The following is a 22,931-nucleotide window of genomic DNA, read 5'->3' on the forward strand; positions in this document are numbered from 1 at the left end:
CCAATATTCTGAATAAATGAAATGAAAATGAAATGAAAAAATCGTATGAAGTCAGCTTCGTGCGATAATCTGCATGAGTTTTTCTTTGATTGTAATGAATTTATTAATGCTGTAACAAATATATTTTTTTTACCTACTGTTGAATTTCCTACGAAATAAAACTTATTTAGGTTTCAACTTAGTTTATTTTTATAAAATTAACGTTCATAGACGATATTTAAATTCAATAGTTAAGAACAGTTGCATCAAAATCGAACGCTCGAGTTCGTAGGAAATTACTTGCAAGTTTAACCAAGGTGGTGATCTGTAATCGTGAGAGGACTTCTGACAAAGAGGAAGTGGCGGCCGCGTTCAGAGAGCTTAGTGTGAGATTTTCTAGCAACGTTTACTTGCTCAATCGCGTAAAAGTTAACTACGATTTATATGGAATCGAAAGTGATTTTAACGAAGATATAAAATCTCACATCCTTTTGTAAAAGCGCGGGTAGTATACGGAGAATTTCAAGAACATACATGATACAACAATGTACAGGATACGATGCACATAAAAGTTATTTCTGTTGAACAGAAATCTTAACTAAATTTGATCTTATTCCTTATGCAACTTTACACTTACGAGTAATCACAAGATTGTTTACTTAACACTTTATAGAACTATGGATAATAATGTTTAATGTCCATTTTGTATATCCAATCCATCCGTAACTACAACTATAGAAATCAACTTATCAACAGATTACAGATACGAGTTATGTCACGTGGAGAACATGTGACGTTTATAAAAAAATAACTTGGCTAGAACTTCAGGTGGAATCATCTTCATTTATCAATCTTGCCTTATGAGTCCGATATTAAATGGGTCAGAACCGAATTTATTATAGGTAATGTCCGACAAATTAAAGACACAAATGATACTTAAAAAAAAAAGAACATGCTTCTTTGAAGTCTGTTAAATAGGTGTGTGTGAAATAACAGAATAAAGTAGAACATTAAAAATAGCATATCTTATAACTGTGGAACCGTATTCCTTGCTTAATTTAAAGATTCTTTTGTGCTAAATTTGCTAGTTAGTGTCCCTAATACAATTCCATTGTGAAATCTAAGAAAAAAAAAATGGTCCTGACCCATATAAATTTAACCATTCAGCAACTTTTCCCTGCTGATTGCACAAAATTAAATTTATCAATACAATTATTGTCTTAAGCTATATTTATTAAGTGATCGTTGAACTACAACTTGAGTGCAAACTAAAATCTATAATAATCTTAAGAATCGATATGATCGTCTAAATGAAAATAAACTAAGCCCTGATGGCTTGCTGTGTTTTCATTTTAAACGTCATAAGAATACGGAAAAATAGTTTGTTTATATTTTACAGTTCATTTTGGACAAACATTTAAAAATTTCAATATGTTTGCCAAAATAGTACAATAATTTTTAAAGAAACAAATATGAACATGATTTTTTTTAAATTTATACATAAGACTATATAAACTAAGTATAATAAGTGGCGGCGTCGATTCTTTTTAAAGCATTATAAATGACACAACATTATAGTTCTCATACCTACTAGCATAAGGAGAAAGCAACATCAACATTTCAAAAATCAAGTTCCAACCCGCTTTTATTAACGAAAAAATATTATTAGAATTATCCAGTTTGAATAACCTTGAGATAATATTTCACAGCTTAATCCAGATTATCTATACATTGCTTTCAGTTTTTACTCTCGTTTCACGGCTCATTATCATTGGTCGATATAACGCACGCGTAGATTCCCAGAAATCAGCCGAACTAGAAAGTGCGAGGAGAATCCTCGCATAAACACGAATGCGTTCAATATCGACTAATGGTATTAAGACTAAGTATACTAATCGCACATGCACAAGCCGAACGTAACGTTTTTCAGATTCTCCATGACATTTTAAGCTTGACAATGTACATTTTGCGGCTTTCATTTAACAATCCGCTAGGAAGAAATGAAGAAAGTTTGAGGTTATGTGGTCGAATGACATGGGAGAATAAGGTACCAGATTGTGCTTGGCGTTAGGCAGCCCCAGTCGAGCACGACTACGAGTGACGTCACACAGGTGTTGCTGGTGCGATACATCGACGCACCACTATGATTTCGACGCAAATACGGGCAAAGATGTGCCGAACAGCAACGCTGCTCACTTGCGCACAGCGCACCGTGGGAATGTAAGTCATATTCTAAATTTAACTGTCTGGTCCCGTTTTACGTTACTCGTGCGTTAACTTACTTTCGCAACTCATCATAAAGATTTCACTCTGAATTAAAGTTGGAACGATGCAGCTTCTCAGGCTTAACTACGTTTTTGTGGCATCTTAGACAAAGACCAAACTAAGATGTACTACGCATGCGTGCAAATGAACGTACTACGGCAAGATTCTTGCAAGAACCTATGCGACATGTGATTGGCCAACAAAAACATGAAACAATTTCGCGAATTAATTCAAGGAAACCAGATGCTGCAAACCCCTTATCCAACAGTACAGAACCTTAGATACAGTCTTACAAAGTAAATAATATATTCTTGTGATGGATACTTAATCATAATGTTTTTTTAAAGTTTATTTAAGTAATGTAGCACCTATGGTTGTATATTTCTTATACATTATTAATAATAATACATATTGCCATTATTACAATAAAATCATCAATAGGTAGATACTTTATACAATAAAGCTAATTATACCAGAGAGCTAATATTTAAGCTTAAAAATATAATATGGAAGAATTTCATTGGATTCAGAAATGCAGATTTCAAAATAATTGACAGAAAAAAGACATTTTGGTATTGAAATTGCATTAATGATTAGGCCCTAAAATGATTATTGGCATTTTGACACAATTACGTTAACGAAATTAACGACAACGCACAAACGCACAAGTTGGTCACGCCTGAGGTCACGCAGGGGCAAGGTTAGTAAAAATAAATATATAAAATTCACCATAATCCTTGTTTAATACTCAAGTCATTATCGTACAACAAACTTTAGCCCTATTTTCAACCACTTTTGAAGGCGTTTGTGATAATCCTTTCTAAGTGTTGACCAACTTTATATGTGACAATCTTATGTAGAATTTCATGCTTCGAGACGGTTTGTGCGTTGACTGCTTTTATCTTTACTGACTGAGTAAACATAATAAAAAATAGTTCAGTAACTTATATGCTTAAATATCTAACTCTGCCTCCACCCTCACAGTACATTTGGTGAAGACTAGCAAATTTATAAAATATCCATACAAAAAAATCACTGCCACTCTTTATTGGAAGCTCCTTTGGTCAGAAATTAACTTTCCGATATAATGAATAATAAAAATAGAAGAATGTTATGAATTATTGACAGTATTAAAAAACTTAGTGATAGAGTATTGAATAGTATACAAAAATAAGTTAAGTAATCGGCGGGGTTATGCTGTAGTAGTTTGAAGCAATGATTTTTAACCCCTTCCATTTTTAATGTCATTATCTCTATGCAAAGGACTTTTGTAAGGTCAGATTTCTAGAACGATTGGCGATACATTACGTCCCAAGGAAGATTAGATGAATCCGTGCGTATTAAACGAAAAGTGACCAGGTAGTTATTCATGGAAATCCCAAAACAAAAATAAAATTTCTTATTGACGGTTTGGTCAAAGTCAAAGCATTTTGAAAAAGTAGTTTTAATGAGATACTTTTCGGGCACCTTTAACAAAGCGATGCTCTCGTAAGTATGATGAATAGAGAGTCAATCATCTGAACAAAACAATCATGTATAATCATGGACAATCAATAATAAAACTGTCATGATGACAGACAACGGAACACTATTATTGTCTTGTGTTGGGTATCAATGTAACTTTTTCCCGAAGTTTTAAAGCTCAAATTCAACTACACTTATAAACCTAATGGAAGTTATATAGTATAAAAGAATTTACTACTTTAAAACGAATAACACTCGGTCCATTTTACTTTGGCTATATCGATACTAGGGAAGGACCGTTCGTTTTTTAAATGTCAAAAATACAGCATAACCCCGCGGGTAGATAGCAAAGCGTATTATCAATTAAAATCACATTGTGGGACAAAATGTTACAATATTACGTATAATAATAATGTATTTATGTATTTTCATCACTGTATAAAAATAGCCACTCTCATAAAATTCGATTATATCAAGAGATATTCCATTCTTTCAATGTTTTCAAAATTTTATTACTTACGCAAATATAAAATCCTTCAAAATTCCATTTCCATCATTTTCAATTCCATACTCAATAAAATTAATAGGAATGATCAATATTTCTTTCTTGTAAGCAAGATTAAGATGTAACTATTAACTTTAATAGAATTTTGCTAGTGTAATCTAAAAACCTCAGTTTAACCATTAAAATGTCACTAAATCGTCTCAAATATTACAGATGAAGAAAGATAAATTTCTATGACTAAGGTTTTTTAAATAAAGAATTCAAGAATAACTTTGATAAATTATATGACCACACTTGTTTTACTTTTAAATTGCCAGTTTATATACGGGAATTATATATCAATGGTGGCGTGTTAGATAAGCTGTACTCTAGTAGTAATATGTATTAAAATGTACTCCATTATACATAAATATTACTAATTTTATTATTTAATATTTCTTGTTAAGCTAGTGGTGCAAATATAACAAAACGTATTATGTAAACCTTCTATGATCACTACATCAATACTAAAATCTGAAAACGGTCCCCCGCGACTTTGTTCGCCTAGCACTTCTGATAAGTTTCTCATTCAAACTGTCTTTCGCTATCTTAACAATGCCGACCGAATGCATCGACTCGCCCACCTGCCATTTCAAGAATTCGGCTATCAAGTAAGATTTTTGAAATTGGAGTGATATCTCCTGAGTTTTGCGTTTTCTTACAAATATACATTCATCTCATGTTCAACTTTATCATTTTTTAGGGACGAAGACAAATATTCTTTGCTCGAAATTCGGCTATGATATGCAAAGCGCAATCTGACTGGTAGTTTCAGAGATAAGCGCGTTCCAGTAAAAAAACAAACTCTTCAGCTTTATTATTAGTATATACAAAAAACTTAATACTTGTTTAATTGAACGGGCAAATCTCCTAAACTACCAGTTGTGTTTAAATAATCTTTTTTGCATTTCGTGGTCCAAATCCCGAGGAGGGATTTTAGGAGGATTATAAGTTGTTCAACATCCTTAGGAGCCGAGCAAACGGGCGAAAGCGCAAACGGGCGACACGAAGAAAGTGGATATAATTTTGTATGGAAACAAAATACCAATCTGACGTTGAACGCAGACATCGTCACGGGGAATCGCTAGTAGATAATAAATGGCACGAAACATCAACACAGATGCAACGATTTAAATCTACTAAAATATAATTTATATTGTTATTCGCTAACTCACTATATTGCTTCAAATACTAACAAGTTAAGAGTTTATTAATATTGCTTTTCAGTACAATATTGCTTAAAGGCGTTTATTTTATCTATAGGGATATAAGGTGTTCTAAAGGCACATCTACAGGTCGAGGATTTAAATGGGGTATCTTATTTAGATCCCCGATATAACATTTTATAACATTTCTAAATATAAACTTCATATTCAGAATAAATGATTTCTACGCTCTAAGTAACGAATATGCGGATAAAATTTTTAGTGTACGTAAAGTGTAACTACGAAGTCTTACGGCGAGAAAGATTCTTTTTAAATATTTAATATTAATTATTAAATACTTGATTTCATACATTCAACTTTACGAAGATGGTGAATATTATGTGTAACTCCGTTTTCACTAACGACGAACAAGGCTATGCCTAAATAAGAGTTCCTAGGTAAGCAGGAGTTTCCTAGGCATCAACCGTTCACCAATATGTATCACTTAGAGTTTGTGAAACATTTTTTATTAAATGGACATCTTAGACAATAATAAGGTAAGCATGACACTAAGAGTCGTTTTCACATATCAAACTCTGAACCGCCAGAGTAAAATTGACCTAATGTCACTCGGTTTAGAGTCGCAAATCATGTACCTCTGATTTTTAATTTACAAACGTTCTGTCAAAAGCCCAAGCTGAGGTATTGAATAGAAATTTGACTCCGATGTTCAAGTAATTCGATATTCGAAAACGACTCCGCGATTTCGAGCGAGCAAATCTTGTACTAAGGCTACAAAGTGAAATTTTCGAAAAATGAAATGATAGCATTCTTCTCACGGAATCACATTTTGATTTGATTTTCGACGATTTCCAATAATTACAAAGTATCGCGGCTCTATTATTGCTCTCGTGTTGCCCTCGTACTTATGAATGGGATTTATCAGAATATCTAGAAACAAAAACGGCATCTGACGTTTTAGTAAAATTTTATAACCGCGTAGATCAGATCGGATGATCGGATGATCTGCTTTGAATAAAAAAAAAAAAAAACATTGGCTTGGTTATTTAATAATTATTTTCACTTAAGCGGAGCTGTGCAATTTTCCTTATTGTATGCAAAAGTTAATGGTATATTAAATGCATGTACAAGCAAGACGTTATTTCTTAGTAGCAAGGTAGAGGTATTTTATGACATCCCAGTACTTGAAAGAAATTGTAACTACACAAAGGTCAACGAAACGAGATAATTAATGTTATTAATTATCTCGTTTCGTTGATCACTTAGTAGGTCATTTTCTAATTTTATTTCACAAAGTTTTTTAAACTTAATAGTATCGAGTTTTCGTAATTACCCCGATAGTTTAAGAAAAGTGACTGTGCTGTAGAGGTATTTTATGACATCCCAGTACTTGAAAGAAATTGTAACTACACAAAGGTCAACGAAACGAGATAATTAATGTTATTAATTATCTCGTTTCGTTGATCACTTAGTAGGTCATTTTCTAATTTTTTTTCACAAAGTTTTTTAAACTTAATAGTATCGAGTTTTCGTAATTACCCCGATAGTTTAAGAAAAGTGACTGTGCTAATTCCCTCCGGTTTGACACTTCATACCTCCCGCGTATTGCACCTCGTGCCCGGCTATGTTAGTGTGTACCGCGGGCGGGCGTGGGGCGGGCCGCGCTGTTCTCAGGAGGGCCTCGGCACGGGCGCCCTTAACAGCAAGGCAGAGTCGGCGGAGACTATGGGCAGTTCGTTGCTGCAGTGGTATTTGATTAGGTGAGGTACGCTCTCGAACACGCGGTCTTTTGTCCGTACCTGGACAAACATAATTTTCGTTGAATTATAAACATGTATGATCATTTTTGAATTCATAAATAAATAAATATACTACTATATACAATACACACATCGCCGTCTAGCCCCAAAGTAAGCAAAGCGTAAGTTGTGTTACAGGTACTAAAATGATTGATGAATATTTTTATGAATAATATACATAAATACATATAAATACCCAGAAACTGAATTCATGTTCATCACACTAACATTTTCTTTTTTATTTATATACGAGGACTTGTAAATTAAAATAAACAGTTTCGAGTTATTTTTTTTTATATGAGAGCATCTTTTTGGAATTGTTTCAAATTTTCATTATTATTTTTATTTGGAAAACAAACATTATCGGATTGGAGAACTCACAATAACAATCCCATTTGTAATAAATAATAATAACTTTATTATGAAATATAGAACTGTCCTTGTCCTTTACGCCCTCCCTACGCAACCAATTAACTTAAATTTTGGTGTATAGTAAGTTTGAAGGATGGAAAGCAACAAAGCTACTACTTATCCCAGTAAAACGTTCAATAATCTTTACTAATAATGTTAATGCGAAAGTGTTTTTTTTGTTTTTTGTCCTAGTCCTTTACGCCCGAACTAAGCAACCAATTAACTTGAATTTTGGTATATAGTTAGTTGGAAGGAAGGACAGTTACAAAATTCACTTCCTATTTGTCCCAGTAAAACTTTCAATAACCCTTTTTAATAATGTTAATGCACAAGTGTTTTTTTTTTTTGTTTGTTTGTAAGTCCTTTACGCCCTAACTTCTCAGCCAATTAATTTTGATTTTTGGTATAGAGTTAGTTGGAAGGATAGAGTAACAGAGGCTACTATTTATGCCAGTAAAAGGTACGGGAACCGTAGCAAACACGTACAAAAAATGCAAGCAACCGCTAGTTAAGCAATATTTGTGTATTAGTGACTTACCACTCCATTAGGATCGACTAGAAGCAGGTGTTTATGAGCCCCGCGCCTCGCTCCCGTCAGAACGAACTGTCCCGGACACGCTGTCGACTGCCGTACTAGGAATTCACCTTCTTCTACGACCAACTGAAAAAAAGGTTTGTTTTACTAGTATTATTCTAGTCAATGCGGTGATGAACGGTGTGACAATGGTCGGACTTCGATTTCCGTTTCGGGGAGCCGAGTTCGAACCCCAGCACGCAATACTAACTTTTCTTGATTATGTGCGTTTCAGACACTCAAAATATCAGTTGCCTCAACGGTGAAGGAAAAAAATCGTGATTGTATGCCTGAGAGTTCTCCATAATGTTCTCAAAGGTGTTTGGAGTCCACCAATCCACACTGGGCCTGTTGTGGGGCGGTAATAGGTTTATTGATGATGATGATTCTTATCAATTTCAAAAGTTAGCTTTATCATAATTTTACTGTATTTAAGTTGTCTCAGCCCAAAGATGTATACAGGTATGTATACAGGTATGTATACAGGTATGTATACAAGTATGTATACAGGTATGTATACAGGTATTATATAGATGTCTGGTAGGATTTCAAATACCACGCTTTAACTAATACTAGCGGACCCACGCGACTTCGCCCGCGAATGAGCCAACTTAAAAAAATATTCGTATGTTGTCGCCAACTTTAAAAAATAACAATTCCGATATACTTACACGTTTGACGTAACGTTTACCGTTCACGAATAGCACGCATCAGAATCTCTCAAAAAGGATATTTTTTGCAGTTTTTGCCCGAGATTCCAAATAAATGAATCCTAGGTAGATCGATTTATCGATATATATAAGAATTACTTGTTTAAAGATATAAGATAATTTTAGATTTTTTAAGATTATTTTGAGATTATTTTAAGATTATTTTAGTTATTATCGCGTTTTGCAGTGTGATGTCGTTATTTCAGGGCTCGCAAATCTGAGGTTCAAATTTACAGTTTAGACCAAAAGCTATTGGTCTCAACTTGAGTTGACAGACAGACGAAAGGAAGGACGGATAGACGGACAGCGGAAGATTAGTTAAAGGGTCCCCATTTCGGTAGGGAACCGCAAAAACGGCTGTATACTTTTGATAATAAACATTTATTTCGTTTAAATTAAATCAAACTTTCCATAAAGCTGCCATACCCGCTCAGCAGCACTTCTGGATATAGGCCCGTGGTACCAAGACTCTCGCGCCAACAGGGCCGCTTGCGCACTGGGTGACAACGTTGGAGGGATTTCTTCTGCGGGTGAGGACGAAGTGGCGGGCGACGTCGACGTTGCGGATGACACTGGCGCCGCGGTGAATGGCTCTAAAAGGGTGTTTCAGGTTAATTCTCAACACAGATGAATTGCGATCTTATGCGTATGGCAATAGGGTGTGATTTTTTTTTGCTCTACTACAAGTTACCCCTAGACTGCAATCACCCGATGGAAAGTGATAATGGAATCTAAGATGGTAGTGGGCTAACCTGTTAGCGGTATTACGCTTTGTTTTCTACACATTATCGCACCGTAACGCTAAATCGCTAATAGCGGCACGTCTTTGTTCGTAGAGTGGCAAGTAACCACGGCCGCAGCTGCACCAGACCAGTGTAGAGAAAATTCAGAATCCAAATCTCCGCCGAGAATGGAACTCGAGACCCTCCAATGATATAACCACAGCGCTTACCACTGCGTCATAGGCTGTACTCAGCAAATTTTTAAGCTATTATCAAGATCCAAGGTTTGTTAAATTTTAGTACTTATCTATTCTGAGCAATAACTGCAACCTGCTCAACCAGTCAGGGTCTATAACCCTAAAAGGGTTTAATATAACATCCACTAGTTATATTAAACCCATACCGCCAATCGGTTTATACGCGGCATAGTACCGTAAATCGCTCTGCTGTATAAGTAACTAGGCACTGACTAAAATTCTCAAAAACAGAAATTATATATTCCCAAATTACCCCCTGCCGATGTCAAGCCCAGGAGCTTCTTAGAAGACCTTATGCTTTCCACTGCGCTAAATCTATACCATCCAAGTGTCATCATCTATTCCTTGTAGTAATGACTTACGCATGTCAAAAATGTCTGTGTGGTGGTTGGGCAGAAGTGCTGTGGGCGGCGTACGCGGCGGTGGCGTCTGGTTAACGTAGTGGCGAACACTCTCTTCGCAACTGAAACAAAATAGGATGTCAAAGTCAAAGCCAAAAATATCTTTATTCAAGTAGTGGCACTTTTGATGCGTACTTTACATGAGAATTACACGGTAGTGAGGTAAACTTAAAACTAAAGCTACGAGGGTTTCAAACGCGTCGTGTTCTAAGAAGAAGCCCTCAACAAACTTAGCCGGGCGTTTTTTTTTTGTTATCACCATCTCACATTGCCATTTAAAATTATTATTGAATTTTAATGTGAACTTGACATCAACTAATAAATAATTAGTCAGTTCTCAATAATTAGCTTGTTTCAGTGTATAATCTGTTGGTGAACCTAATAAATAAATTAATAAATAAATAAATTATCCTCTTTAAATAGTAATTTTAGTAAAACATATTGCGTATTTATCTCGGACAAACAAGCTTAGGGGTCAAACATACTTTCATATGCCAACTTTCTTCCAACATACTCAGTATTTAAAAGTACTTTTGATAACGAAACAATTATTTATCTGCTGCTCAGGCGGCGGAATAGTGCATGACCGGGCTTTTAACATTTGCAAGCTCTGAGAAACAAAGATAAACTGGTTTTTACGAGAGTGCATCAAAACGCACTATTTAGCAAATAAATCTATAATAAACTTACATCCAATCTCGTAACACTTTACGCAAAAGTTGAAGATTGGTGGCAAGGGAAAAATTTCTACTCCGTAGATGATTTTTTCCAATATGACAAAAAACTGTGACATATGTATTTTATTTTGGCATTGAACACGAACTTTCAATTAATGTTTCTGATTTTTAATTTTTTTTTACTCCAATTATTATTACCGCTATTGTATTATTGTACTGTATTAAAATTGCATGTTTTTAAATTGCAACCAATGGTTTGTAATATTTGCACGCCAGCTAATGGAAATACACTTCGTAATTGATATTTAAATGACATCTATGTAAACGTGTGTATTATGCAAATAAAGATCTATCTCTCTATGTATCTTTTACTTCGCTGACCTTTACGATCAAAGGGTACAATAAGCTGCCACATAGTCATGGCATCAGGCGTATTTATTTATTTATTTAAACTCTTTATTTCTGCACCTTGGACGAGGCTCGCCACTAATAGAGTGCAGTGGGGCAAGATGGAGGAGGTCTTTACCCGAACATCGGTACCCAACTAACTAATGCTTGTTTATTATTAAGTTATCTTTATTTTGTTTATTTCTTTTTTTTTCTCATTCGATGTTTTATATTATACTTGGGATCAAATGGCTTATTTTTATTTATTTTTTTATTTTATTTCTACACCTACACAGTTAGGAAAATAAAGGACGAATAGAGAGAAACACAAAAACTGCAGTAGAATACAAAAGGCGGCCTTATCGCTTAAATGCTATCTCTGTCAGGCAACCTTAGGATTAGGAGACAAGACGTATGTAGGAGTACAATAAAGCGCATGCCACAAAGACATGGCGTCTTGGCGTTCCAATTTCATACTAAATATATGTAAATATGACACAAATAGCGTGATTCCGGTGTCTTACATCTCATTACATACACTTCGTATAAATTAATCAAGATATCTGGCATGTCATAAAGTCATAATCAGGCACTAAGGTCTGTGGTCATATTGGTTAAGACTGTGTCACAGGCGATTAAGGGCGCCCCTTACGCCCCTATAAAATGTCGCAGGACGTCCGTAAATCCTACGACATTTTATAGGGACCTTAATGGACGTCCATAAATCACTTGTTACATTAATTTCAACTTAAATCAGTTTAAATTAATGTAACAAGTGATTTATGGACGTCCATTAAGCCCCAGTTACGTGAGAAGACGGGCGGCTGTCATTTGGTTCTACATGAATTTCTCTGTACCGTTTGTAACTTTTGTACAAATTGACCGAACCGTTTGTTTAACCTCAAGTTCTGTTCTACTCACGATGATATAGGCGCGAGTGACGCAAGCGGCGGCGGTGGCGGGTGCCGGTGGCTGAAGGGCTCGGGCGGAGGGATCTTGTCGGGCATATCGTTGTAGTATTCTCTGTAGTCTCTCTCTCGCTCCTCTATACCGGCCGCGACTTCCGACGTGCCGCACAGATCGCGGGAACCGTTTATATTTAATCTGAAATTATTTTAAGAAAGTATACTACACTGTTGCCCGCGTTCTTCGTTCGCGTTTATGACGGTGTTTTACAAATCCCATGGAAACTGTTCGTTTTTGTGGAGGCAAACAGTTCACGTTACTCTCCGTCTTTTAAGCTAAAACTGTGCGAAAAATCACTACGATTGGTTGGTGAGTTAGGGCGTAAAGGAAGGACAAACAAACAAACACACTTTTGCATTTATAATATTAGTTAGGATACCACTTCAATCCGTATCAGAGCAGTAGTGAAGGTCTAAGCTCTCAATGCGTTTCTTCTATAAGAGATTCTGTATCCAGTTTATTGGGAAATTAATAACGCTAGGTATGTTAATTGACTAAGAATTAATATACCTAAAAGACAGTGTTTTAATTTTTGAGGGTTTTATTGGTAGCCAGCTATCGAGGATCTGCCAGATAAATAAGCTGCAGAGGATATAATAAAGACTTTTTTGTTTAAACAATAAAAATTAAATATAGCTATAGGAACAATGAAATAATATATAGACTTATCACATGCATATTATAGTATTATTATTCATATATTTTATTATTATTTTTATATATATGTATGTTATAGTATTATTATATTGTAATCATAAATATATTGTAATAATAATGGTCAAAGGCCTCTCATAGGAGTGGAGGTTTAGAGCATACACCCACCAGGCTGCTCCACTGTGGGTTGGTGGGCTCTAACAACTATTGTGATAATAAATTGAGACGATAATGCAGTTCACATTATATTTATACATTTACTAATATTGAACATGTCATGTTCATGGAATTTTTAAAGTTGATCAGAGTCTGTGACTCATATGAGGAAAATTGTATCAAATAGTCTTTCAAGTCTCAAGTAAAATTAGAAGCTTCCTAATTTATGTCTCAGGGATAATACTAATATGGCAATTTTTAGTCAACCAACAGATTCTTATACTTTATTTTGTGAGAAATCTGTTTGTCTGGCCATATAATATATTTATTCAAAAGCTATTTTTTAAGACTGTCAACTCTAAAATTTTGCACATAAAAACTTGTTATGAGTAAATACAAAGATAAATTATAAGAAAGATAAAATATATATACTAAAAATAATAAAATTATTTTCATGACTATCAAGAAATAATTCATCCAACAAAAGAGATAAAGAAATATGTCAAAAGTCAACACCCCTGTGGAAAGTGAGTGAAATAAAAGTCAGTAGTATAGATTATTAGACATCACTAGTAGAGCAAACATCATTTATTTTACTCTTGACATGATAGTGATATGATACATATTAAACTATTTATGTATTTGTTTATATATGTATTGTTATTCAGAAATTACTCACGATTGGGGTTTGGTAAGGAACTCCTTAAAACGTAGTTCAAATGCCTGTCCAATGGTTGCTATGACATCTTGAGCGAGTCTGCCACCACATTCAAGAACATAGCATGCCCGCCACTCAGTTGGTGGCGCGGACTTGGCCACGTATGCCACAAAGTCGAGGGAATCCTGGAATATTCATGATTATGATGAACTTTTGCTTTTTTTTTTTTTTAATTTTCATTTAACTATAACTTTGTGCACCAATGTGGCTTACAATCTGTGAGCAAAGTTTATTTGTTTACTCAGAAAAATCTGCAAATCTGAATTTAAATTTTCATTTGCTAACATAACATTTAGAAAAACTGTGTACCAACCAAAAAATTATATGATATAAACAAACCTACTGTTTGCATAAAGCAGGTTATTTTTTTTTAAACACCTTTTTGAACTATTACAGCAAAAAGTTGCGTGTCGTTGTAATTTGTCATACAAAAATTCCTCACTGCCCTAAGCAAATTTATCTAAATTTGCTTAGAAGTTAATATTTTTTTTTGAAATAGAAATTAATCTTGCTATTTTCCAAATATAACATTTATAAATAATTGAAAAAAACCATATTCTTTGAGATGCCACCCTTTGGTAAAAATAAAGTCTAACAAACCTGATCACCTCCAGATGCAAAAGAGACACGAGGCATATCATGTCTAGCAATGGTTTCCCCACCTTCTAGAGCTGCTAATGTTATAGCTCTTGAAGACACTGTTAGAGCTACATTAGAGCCTGAGTGTGACATTCTAGGTCTAGCTGCAAGGGCATTGGCTGCAGCCTGGCACACTCTCCGTTTTTTGTCTGCGGAACGTAGGCCTGCTGCAGCGCAGACTCGTGCAATGCATTCTCTATGGGTAGAAAACAAAATCAATAGAAACGATGATTCATAAATGAATCAAAAATGTTTTCTTCTTTTTTGATTTGCTTGTATTCTTAGAAGCATATAATTTGCAGCTTAACATAATATTGAGGATAGAAAGATGTTTCCTCATTCTCATGTATATAGATAAAAAAAAATTACTATGTGACTGCATCTGTTACACTTACTTTGCTACTTGCGATCTTGTCTCAAAATCTAACTTTTTCATAGACGTAAGTACCTCCATGCATCCTATATACTGTAACAAGAAAACATGTATCTTTTTACCTGTTATATGAAATACATAAACTGAGTTTTATAAATTAAGTCTATAGATAGGACAAAATTTTATTGTAATCTTTTTGGAAAAATTAAAACAAAACATAACTTGATATAATTCAGGCAAATTTTAGCTATATTTAACAGACTAATCTGTTAAATATAGCTAAAATTTGTCTGCATTTAACTACCTTGTACTCAAGTCAGAAATTCCTGACTAAAATACACAAAGCCAAACAGTAAAACCAAATAAAAAACATCATAATTTCAGAGGTGGTGCTATAATAATCTCAATTGTTTGAGGAGATGATATACATACCCTTACTGGTTAACTGTTCAAAAAGTTACATGGGGGCTGGGCATGTTTGCCAGATAGAAATTGGAGTCAAGATCTGATCTCAGCAAACAGTTTTGACACCCCCTAACTTGAGCGATTATATTCAGTAAGTGGCTGTCTTTGATTACAAAAGGCGGAGAATAGAAAACCTTAGCTGTTTTAAAGAGGACTGACTTTTGATAACTTGTGGATGGTTATGATGTGTACGAAAAACTCTTGTACATACCCTTACAGCATAAGTTATGCCATCAGTAGCTAAAACGCAATCCGGGTGTAGCCACCCTCGCGCCGGTTTAGCCACAAAAGGACCGTTGTCTCCCATATCGGCAACACACACTCGTCTATACACCGGAACACTAGTATTCTTCACACTTACCACCTATTATTATCTACTCTAAATACATTTATACCATTGTGATTATAACATTTAGATCACTGTTTTTCCTCGTTTATTAATTTGTCATTCATTTACGGGTTTTGCGCTATACTTAAGAAATAAAAGATCAATATTGTCGCTTGAATGAGTATTGAGTAAGAGTGTGTGAATATATCGTTTTTTAGAAATTGTATCGCTCTTTTTTATAATTTTTACATTGTAAAACTTTTGACTTTGACAACAAAATTCCTAAGTTAGACGTTTTTTTCTTATTTAACTTGGTTTACGGCTATGGGTTCTAGCATGTTATGTTTGACGTCTGACACATTAATAAAGAGGACACAAAAACTTGGCAAATAAAAAAACCACACCATATTGCGGATATAAATGAAACTCTTATATATTTCGTATTCATTATTGCCACAGCAGTAGCTTCAGGTTACTGTATAGTAGCGCCTTCATCTGATTGCCATGCAAATGTAGCGACCCCAGTATTTTTATTTTTGTAATCAAGCCTCCTCCTCCAAGCGCGATAAATTCTCATCACTTGGTATTTGATCGATTTCACAGAAACAATATCTCATCACACTTTTCACAGCAATAGTATCTTTAGACTAAAAGGTTTCAGAATCACTCTGGGAATGTCGTGGTGGAAAACATAGATCCAGCGAACTATGATTTATGGATTACAGTTTAGGAGTTAGGCTTTCAGAAAATAATATATGAATTATAGAGGAGGATATTTTTAGTGAAATTAAAAAGCTGTGCTTGGGTTTTGCTTTAAGTTATAATAATAAATTATATTCATTACATAAAAGTTTCAAGTTAATTTTATGATTCTCAGTAAGGAAAAAAAAATTGAGCCCGTCGAAGTTAGTTTGAATAATTTGATTGTCACCAGCGAATGAAAAACTTTCGTTTACTTTAACGCATAATGTGTTTAGTTCATTTACAGCTTACGCTTTAGGAAAGTACCTATACGTAAATCTTTAACACACTCAGACTATCGAGAGCGAGAGAGTCTGCTCTTAGGGTCGACGCACACCGGGGTCGAAGGAAATATTTATCTTTACCCAAGGTAGGTAATTCACACGTTGCTAGTGGTTGGAAGATATAAATTTAAATCTTTAAAGATTGACCAAGAACATTTCTTTCAATACCTTGGGGTCTCATAATTTTAAATTTGAATTGAAATTTGGAATGAAATTAAATTCGGCACATATAAATATGTAGGCTTTGTTCCTGGAGATGGACATAGGATATTTAGTATCTCGGAACAGAAGAACCGTTTCAAGGTGATTTAAAAAAAAAACCTTTGAGCTGCAACTGAATAGATCTTGGTGAAATTTTTCAAAATATTGAAGTTAACGAAATCCAGGCGTACTATGTCGCGGGCAAAAGATAATATTATTAGTATAATACGGTAAATCTTCTTACTTTGAATGAAAAGCTGCAAAATAAAAAGAGATCGGAGCTGTGCACATTGCAACGTGAGGGGGTCGTAACCTCGTTGAACTCAGAAAAGACGTTAAGTGATGCTCTGTTGCTTATTAAACACCGCCTGTGTTCATATAATGAAGCAGCGACACGTGTATGACATAGTAAAATATTAAATCTACGTGTAGGTCAATATTAAATGGATCATTGTTTTTTTATATGACGAGGTTTTACTGCTCATCCGCACCATCATTGATGTGAAAAACATGAGATTGTAAAATAAAATAGGGCATTTTAGAATTTCTGGACTGTGTTTGAACTATTTATAGGCGGGCTTTTTCAATGAAATGCGTGTTTTTTTTAATTTTTGATTTGAATATCATGGCACCTACGTATTTATTAAGTAGGTACTGATAAATCAATTCGATGCTACGATGCGGTATATATAACTTAAGTCTACTTATAACTTAAATGATTCTATGAGATATGTATCTTCCCGGATCTGCCCGGCCTATTATAATTTTTATATTATTTTAAAATGTGTTATTTTGGCTCTTATATAAAGAAAGTAGATTCTGGCTTGGCTGACAAATGGCATTATTTTAGGCTGTAATCATATTTTAACTTATGTTCATATTTGTTACTTCTGCATAAAACAGTTGGCTGGTAGAGAAAGAATTAATATCGGTTTAGTAGTTTTAAAGTTTACCGATTACAAACAAATTATTTCTTCATAAGTAATATGCCTAGACAGTATTTCGCAGGATGTTGGTATGATGTCACATATTTGCGAGGTTAGTGCATTCCATTATAGGCTGATCATCCAATGATGTATTATTAATTTCGTATTATCATAGGGTAGCCATAAAATAGGCAATGATTTATATTATTTTAGTAGTAGTGGTAGAGCTTTTTGTGACAGAGCTTGTTGGGGAAGTACCACCACCATGTTTATTTCTGCCGCTAAACAGCATTGTTGCATTGATGTGTTCCGGTCTGAGTATTGGTGCCTCAGGTTAATAGACACAAGGCAACACTTTGCAGGATGTGTTCCATACATTCCCTGAGAAGTGTGCTCTGTTTATAGGAGTTGGATTTCCTCTCAGGTGAGCCATCTGGTTGGTCCATCAATTATTAACTATAAAATAAGGTTAGTAAAAAGGTAACCTGCTAAGTGATATTCAGTTGCTTTTAAAAATCTATTAACGAATCTATTATTTTCCCGCGGGTCGCAAAAGGCGACTAGAGGAATATAACTGAGAGCGGGCATCACTGCGCCCTTTGTGCTACTACTACCGTCATCTGCGAGCACCACCGGTCTGCCCAGCGTGGTGATTATGAGAAAACCCTCCCGGCCAGCTTTGGACTGTTAAAGGATAACATATGTATCACATACCACCTTGGTTTTTACATTCATGAGATACAGCCCGCTGAAAAATAACAGATGGACTGGATGGACCGTCCACGGTCCACATTAATAGATTCTTGTTGGCACCCTCCAGCTACGGAATCTAAAAGACACTTGTTTTTCGGAAGGACAGTAGCCAATAACCACCTCAGGGGAGGTTACTATTTTCTACAGCCGCCAGCGTCACAGTGTCGAGAAGATGGGGGGGTGCTAGCCCTTCTTGGGTTATAATTTTTATCTCTTGCCTGCGCTAGCCCTTGCCGGGCATCCGATATCTTCATTCTCTTCCTCATCGATACTTCGTTTTGTTCCTTTCGCGGAAATACAGTAGATAGCCACCGAAGAAATTGTTAATATAAGGCGAGAGCGATTTCGATTTTCAGATGGACACTTGCCGATAACCACCTGAGGGGTTGCTACGGAGTACGGCGTCACCGGGGGAGTGGGGCGAGTGCGAAAACTAGCCATGAGAAAAGCCCCAGGGCTCGACGATAGAGATGGGTAAGTGATGCGTATGATATTACAGAAGTAATGTTACTTGAAGAGGTGATGCAACATCACTCATTACACGAGCGCGCTAGCCATCACACATCACACATTACTCGCTTCCAATCACGTCACTTGGAACGGCATTCATAGCATTCGTTTCGTATCGGTTCGACTCGTGTATATATCACTCGGCACGGCAAGTCGGCACTCGGCAACACTCGGCCGGCCGGGCGCCGGCTGGCTGGAGCGGCGGCGCGCGCTGCGTAGAAAGAGACAGACGACTAAGAAAGAAATTCTTAGTAAAAATGAGCGAGCTAAATATATAATTCACAGTTTGTCTGAAATGGTGTGGCAATTGTTTGTATGTAATGCAAATATGTCATTTAGTGCAATTTTGATGTTTATTGTAATGACTTAAAGGTCAACATTTAAAATTTCTCCATATTTTCATGAAAGGCGCCAAACTCTTACTTGTTGCCGTTCAAGGTTTAGTACGTACCTACGTAAACAAAACAGAATTTTGTTTGTTTTAGTTTCGCTAGTACCTAGTGCTATACTTCACGCGTCTTGCCGCAACTTCTAAGTAATTTCTCATATCTACACTATTTGTACTAATTAGGTACAAATAGTGGAGATAATAATAGTTTCGCAGTAATAATAGTGAAATAGTGCTGGTATAAACTTGTTTTATAAGTACTGTTTAAGTGTACCTAATTAGTAATGACCAATATTTCAGTGTAAATAAACTATTTTAAGTATTGTAAATAAACTTTAGTCTTTGAGTTTGACTGAACTTTGTGATGAAGTGAAAAATGGCATCAAAACGTAAATATAGTCCACTCTGGGATCATTTTGAAAGTACGGAGCCAAAAAAAGCTAAGTGTAATTACTGTTCAAAGACTCTCGCTATGTCTTCGAGTTCTATCGGGTCTTTGAGTAGGCACATGAAGAAAGTTCACCCCACCATAAATATTAAATTAAATAGGCTAGAGCGTATAGATGACCATGAAGAAAATGCTAGTAGTACAGATTTAGACCAGAACGTACAAGAGGTGCCAACTACAAGCACTGCAACATCTACGTCAACAGCGCCTATTGCAACAACATCTACTGCAACAACCTCTACTAAAGCCACGACAGTCAGAAGGAGTACGCAGATAGCCTCAACTTCAATGAAAGATTACATTGAGATAAAAAAGCCTCTTTCACTTATTAAATCGCAACAGCTGGATGAACAACTCCTTAAAATGATAGCTAAAGGCTATCATGCTTTAAGAATAGTGGAGGAACAGGAGTTCCGGAAATTGGTGGAAATGTTAAACCCAGGATATAAATTACCCACTCGTAAAACGCTTTCCGAAAGTCTACTACCCAAAGCATATAATAAAGCGCTCGAAAGGGTAAAAAAAGAAATTGTAAAAGCAATTGCCGTTTGCATAACTACGGATGGGTGGCGATCAGTAACTAATGACGATTATATAGCCATAACAGCTCATTATATCGACCCAGACACTTACAAGTTATGCTCTGTGATGATTGGTTGTTGCAACTATAACGAGAGTCACACCATGGTTAATATATCAGAATTTTTGCACGAGAAGTTTTGTGAATGGAACATCGATTATAAAATCACTGCGGTCGTCAGTGACAATGCAGCTAATATTCTGGGTGCTGTTCGTATTGGCGGTTGGCGTTCCGTAAGCTGTTTCGCACATTCTATTAATTTATTAGTACAGAACAGCCTCACTACTATCTCAGAGACAGTAACGAAAGTCAAGAATGTGGTAGAATATTTTAATAGAAGCCTACCTGGAGCTAGAAAGCTAAAAGAAATTCAAGAGCAAATGAATATCGCACCACTCAAATTGAAGCAAGATATCAGTACAAGATGGAATTCTACATTTGATATGCTCAATAGGTTCTTTAAAATAAAAGACGCTATCATTGCTACCATAGCAATAATCAGATCAGACCTGGCCTTATCGCCGAACGATTGGATAGTTGTGGAAAAAGCGATCCCAATTTTGTCCATATTTTACGAGGTCACGAATGAGGTTAGCGGCGAAAACTATGTCTCTGCTTCAAAATACATAGTTTTTTGTAAGCTCATGAGCAACCAAATTGAAAAGTTTTCAGCGGAAACCACAGAACCAATCAAAGCGTTTGTTACCCGTTTGAAAGATGAAATGATGCAACGGTTCGGCGACGTTGAAAAAAACGTGTTGCTCAGAGAAGCCACAATACTTGACCCACGCTTCAAACAAAGGGGATTCAGAGATATTAAAAATTTTGACACTGCCGCAGCAGAACTAAAATCAAAAATTGGGAGGATTATCCTGCCCAGCGAACGTTCTAACATTCCAGAACCTGCTGAACCTAGTACAGTTCCTTCAAAAGCAAATTCAATTTGGGAACAGTTTGATGAGGAAGTCGCGCGTTTAGTTCCAGAAAACCCCGTTGCCGCAGGTATTGTGGAATTCGACAAATATATACAGGAACCACTAATAAACCGGAACCAAAATCCTTTGTTGTGGTGGAAGGAACGAAAAGCTGTATATCGCTGTCTCTACACTTATATGCTTAAACGTTTACATATAACAGCTACGTCTGTTCCTTGTGAGCGGGTTTTCTCGAAGGCGGGCTTAACTCTCAATGATAGAAGAACGCGCCTAACAACGAGAAAACTATCTCAGTTAATGTTTATAAGCTGCAACTGATGTAAAGTGTAAATAAAATTCACAAAATCGCCAATAGCAAAAAAATAATTTAAAAAACCATAAAAAAAAACAATTTGTACATAAATGTAAATATGCAAACATGTATATAATTATCAATAATCATTGTATATAAAGTTGATTTTTAAATACGCCTGTCTTCTATAAAATGAAGATTGCCAGTCCTAAGCCTGGAGCCCCTTTTTGATTTAGTTTTTCTGGGGTCAAGTATGAAGGAAAATCAACTTGATACTCATGCTTTATTAATTTGTCTATCTATAGTATACTTATTACAATACAAATACATTTAAAATAGGCACAATAATTCGATAACATAATCGCATACGCATAATATATGTATATACAAACAAAGTAATAAAATAACACACAATTGCATCTCGATTCTCGAGTCACATCAACAGTGTGTTTTCGCTCATAGTCGTAAATTACTCATTACATTACCCATTGCCTACACATTGCATTACTCGAATCGTCGAGTCGACGTCTCCGCATTACATGCAATGCAACATCTCAAGTGATGTTTGGGGTGATAGTGATATTACAGTGTAACATCACCTTTTTGGAAGTGATGAGTAATGTTGCATTACCTTTTGACGTACCGTTTTGCGCATGTCTACTCGACGACATCGGGGGAAGGTGGCGAGAGCACTTTTTTTTAATTTTTTCTGATGGACTTGCCGATAACCTGAGAGGTTGCTACGGCGTCAACGAGGGAGTGGGGCGAGCGCGAGAAGCCGTCATGAGAAGAGCCCCAGCCCTACTTATAGTCACTGTTTAAAATCTACATAGCGCGATTTAGTATTGAGGTATTTGATTTGAGCGCCATCTGTCGACATATTATATTATTACATGTACCTATGTTACGGGCTTGTTACTGGCTAATTTTATATTATGTCGATAAAAAAATAGGATCATTAATCATCAGAAAAGTATTAAAAAATATATGAAAATACTCGAAAGGTTACCGATTCTATCGTAAATAAAAATTTAATAAATGATTTACTTGTGGAAAACTATGCATTTGAATAACAATATTGTTATACAATAAAATTTTAAGAAAAATGTTCTGTACAAAGAGCAAACTTAAACATGTAGTATAAACCTATTTGGACTACATTTCTGTTTAGTATTAACTGCCAGAAGCTGAAATAAGTCTAGTATTATCATAATAATT

The 22,931-nt window shown here is 35.4% G+C and overlaps 2 protein-coding genes across 2 annotated transcripts; one reads left to right on the forward strand and one right to left on the reverse strand.

Moving 5' to 3' along the window:
* Positions 1-1,424: 1,424 nt before the first annotated feature.
* LOC120629532 (SHC-transforming protein 2) lies at positions 1,425-15,890 on the reverse strand. Its single transcript, XM_039898492.1, has 9 exons — positions 15,539-15,890; positions 14,885-14,955; positions 14,451-14,685; positions 13,812-13,975; positions 12,278-12,460; positions 10,254-10,354; positions 9,339-9,505; positions 8,167-8,289; positions 1,425-7,217 (listed from the first exon to the last, which is right to left on the reverse strand). The coding sequence occupies exons 1-9, from the start codon at positions 15,632-15,634 to the stop codon at positions 7,089-7,091; spliced, it is 1,269 nt and encodes a 422-aa protein (XP_039754426.1). The 5' UTR covers positions 15,635-15,890; the 3' UTR covers positions 1,425-7,088.
* Positions 15,891-19,834: 3,944 nt separating this feature from the next.
* LOC120630278 (E3 SUMO-protein ligase ZBED1-like) lies at positions 19,835-21,739 on the forward strand. The gene has a single exon (XM_039899455.1). The coding sequence runs from the start codon at positions 19,835-19,837 to the stop codon at positions 21,737-21,739; it is 1,905 nt and encodes a 634-aa protein (XP_039755389.1).
* Positions 21,740-22,931: the final 1,192 nt, after the last annotated feature.

The sequence above is a fragment of the Pararge aegeria genome, chromosome 2 (assembly GCF_905163445.1).
Source record: "Pararge aegeria chromosome 2, ilParAegt1.1, whole genome shotgun sequence".
In the NCBI taxonomy this organism is placed as follows: Eukaryota; Metazoa; Arthropoda; class Insecta; order Lepidoptera; family Nymphalidae; genus Pararge; species Pararge aegeria.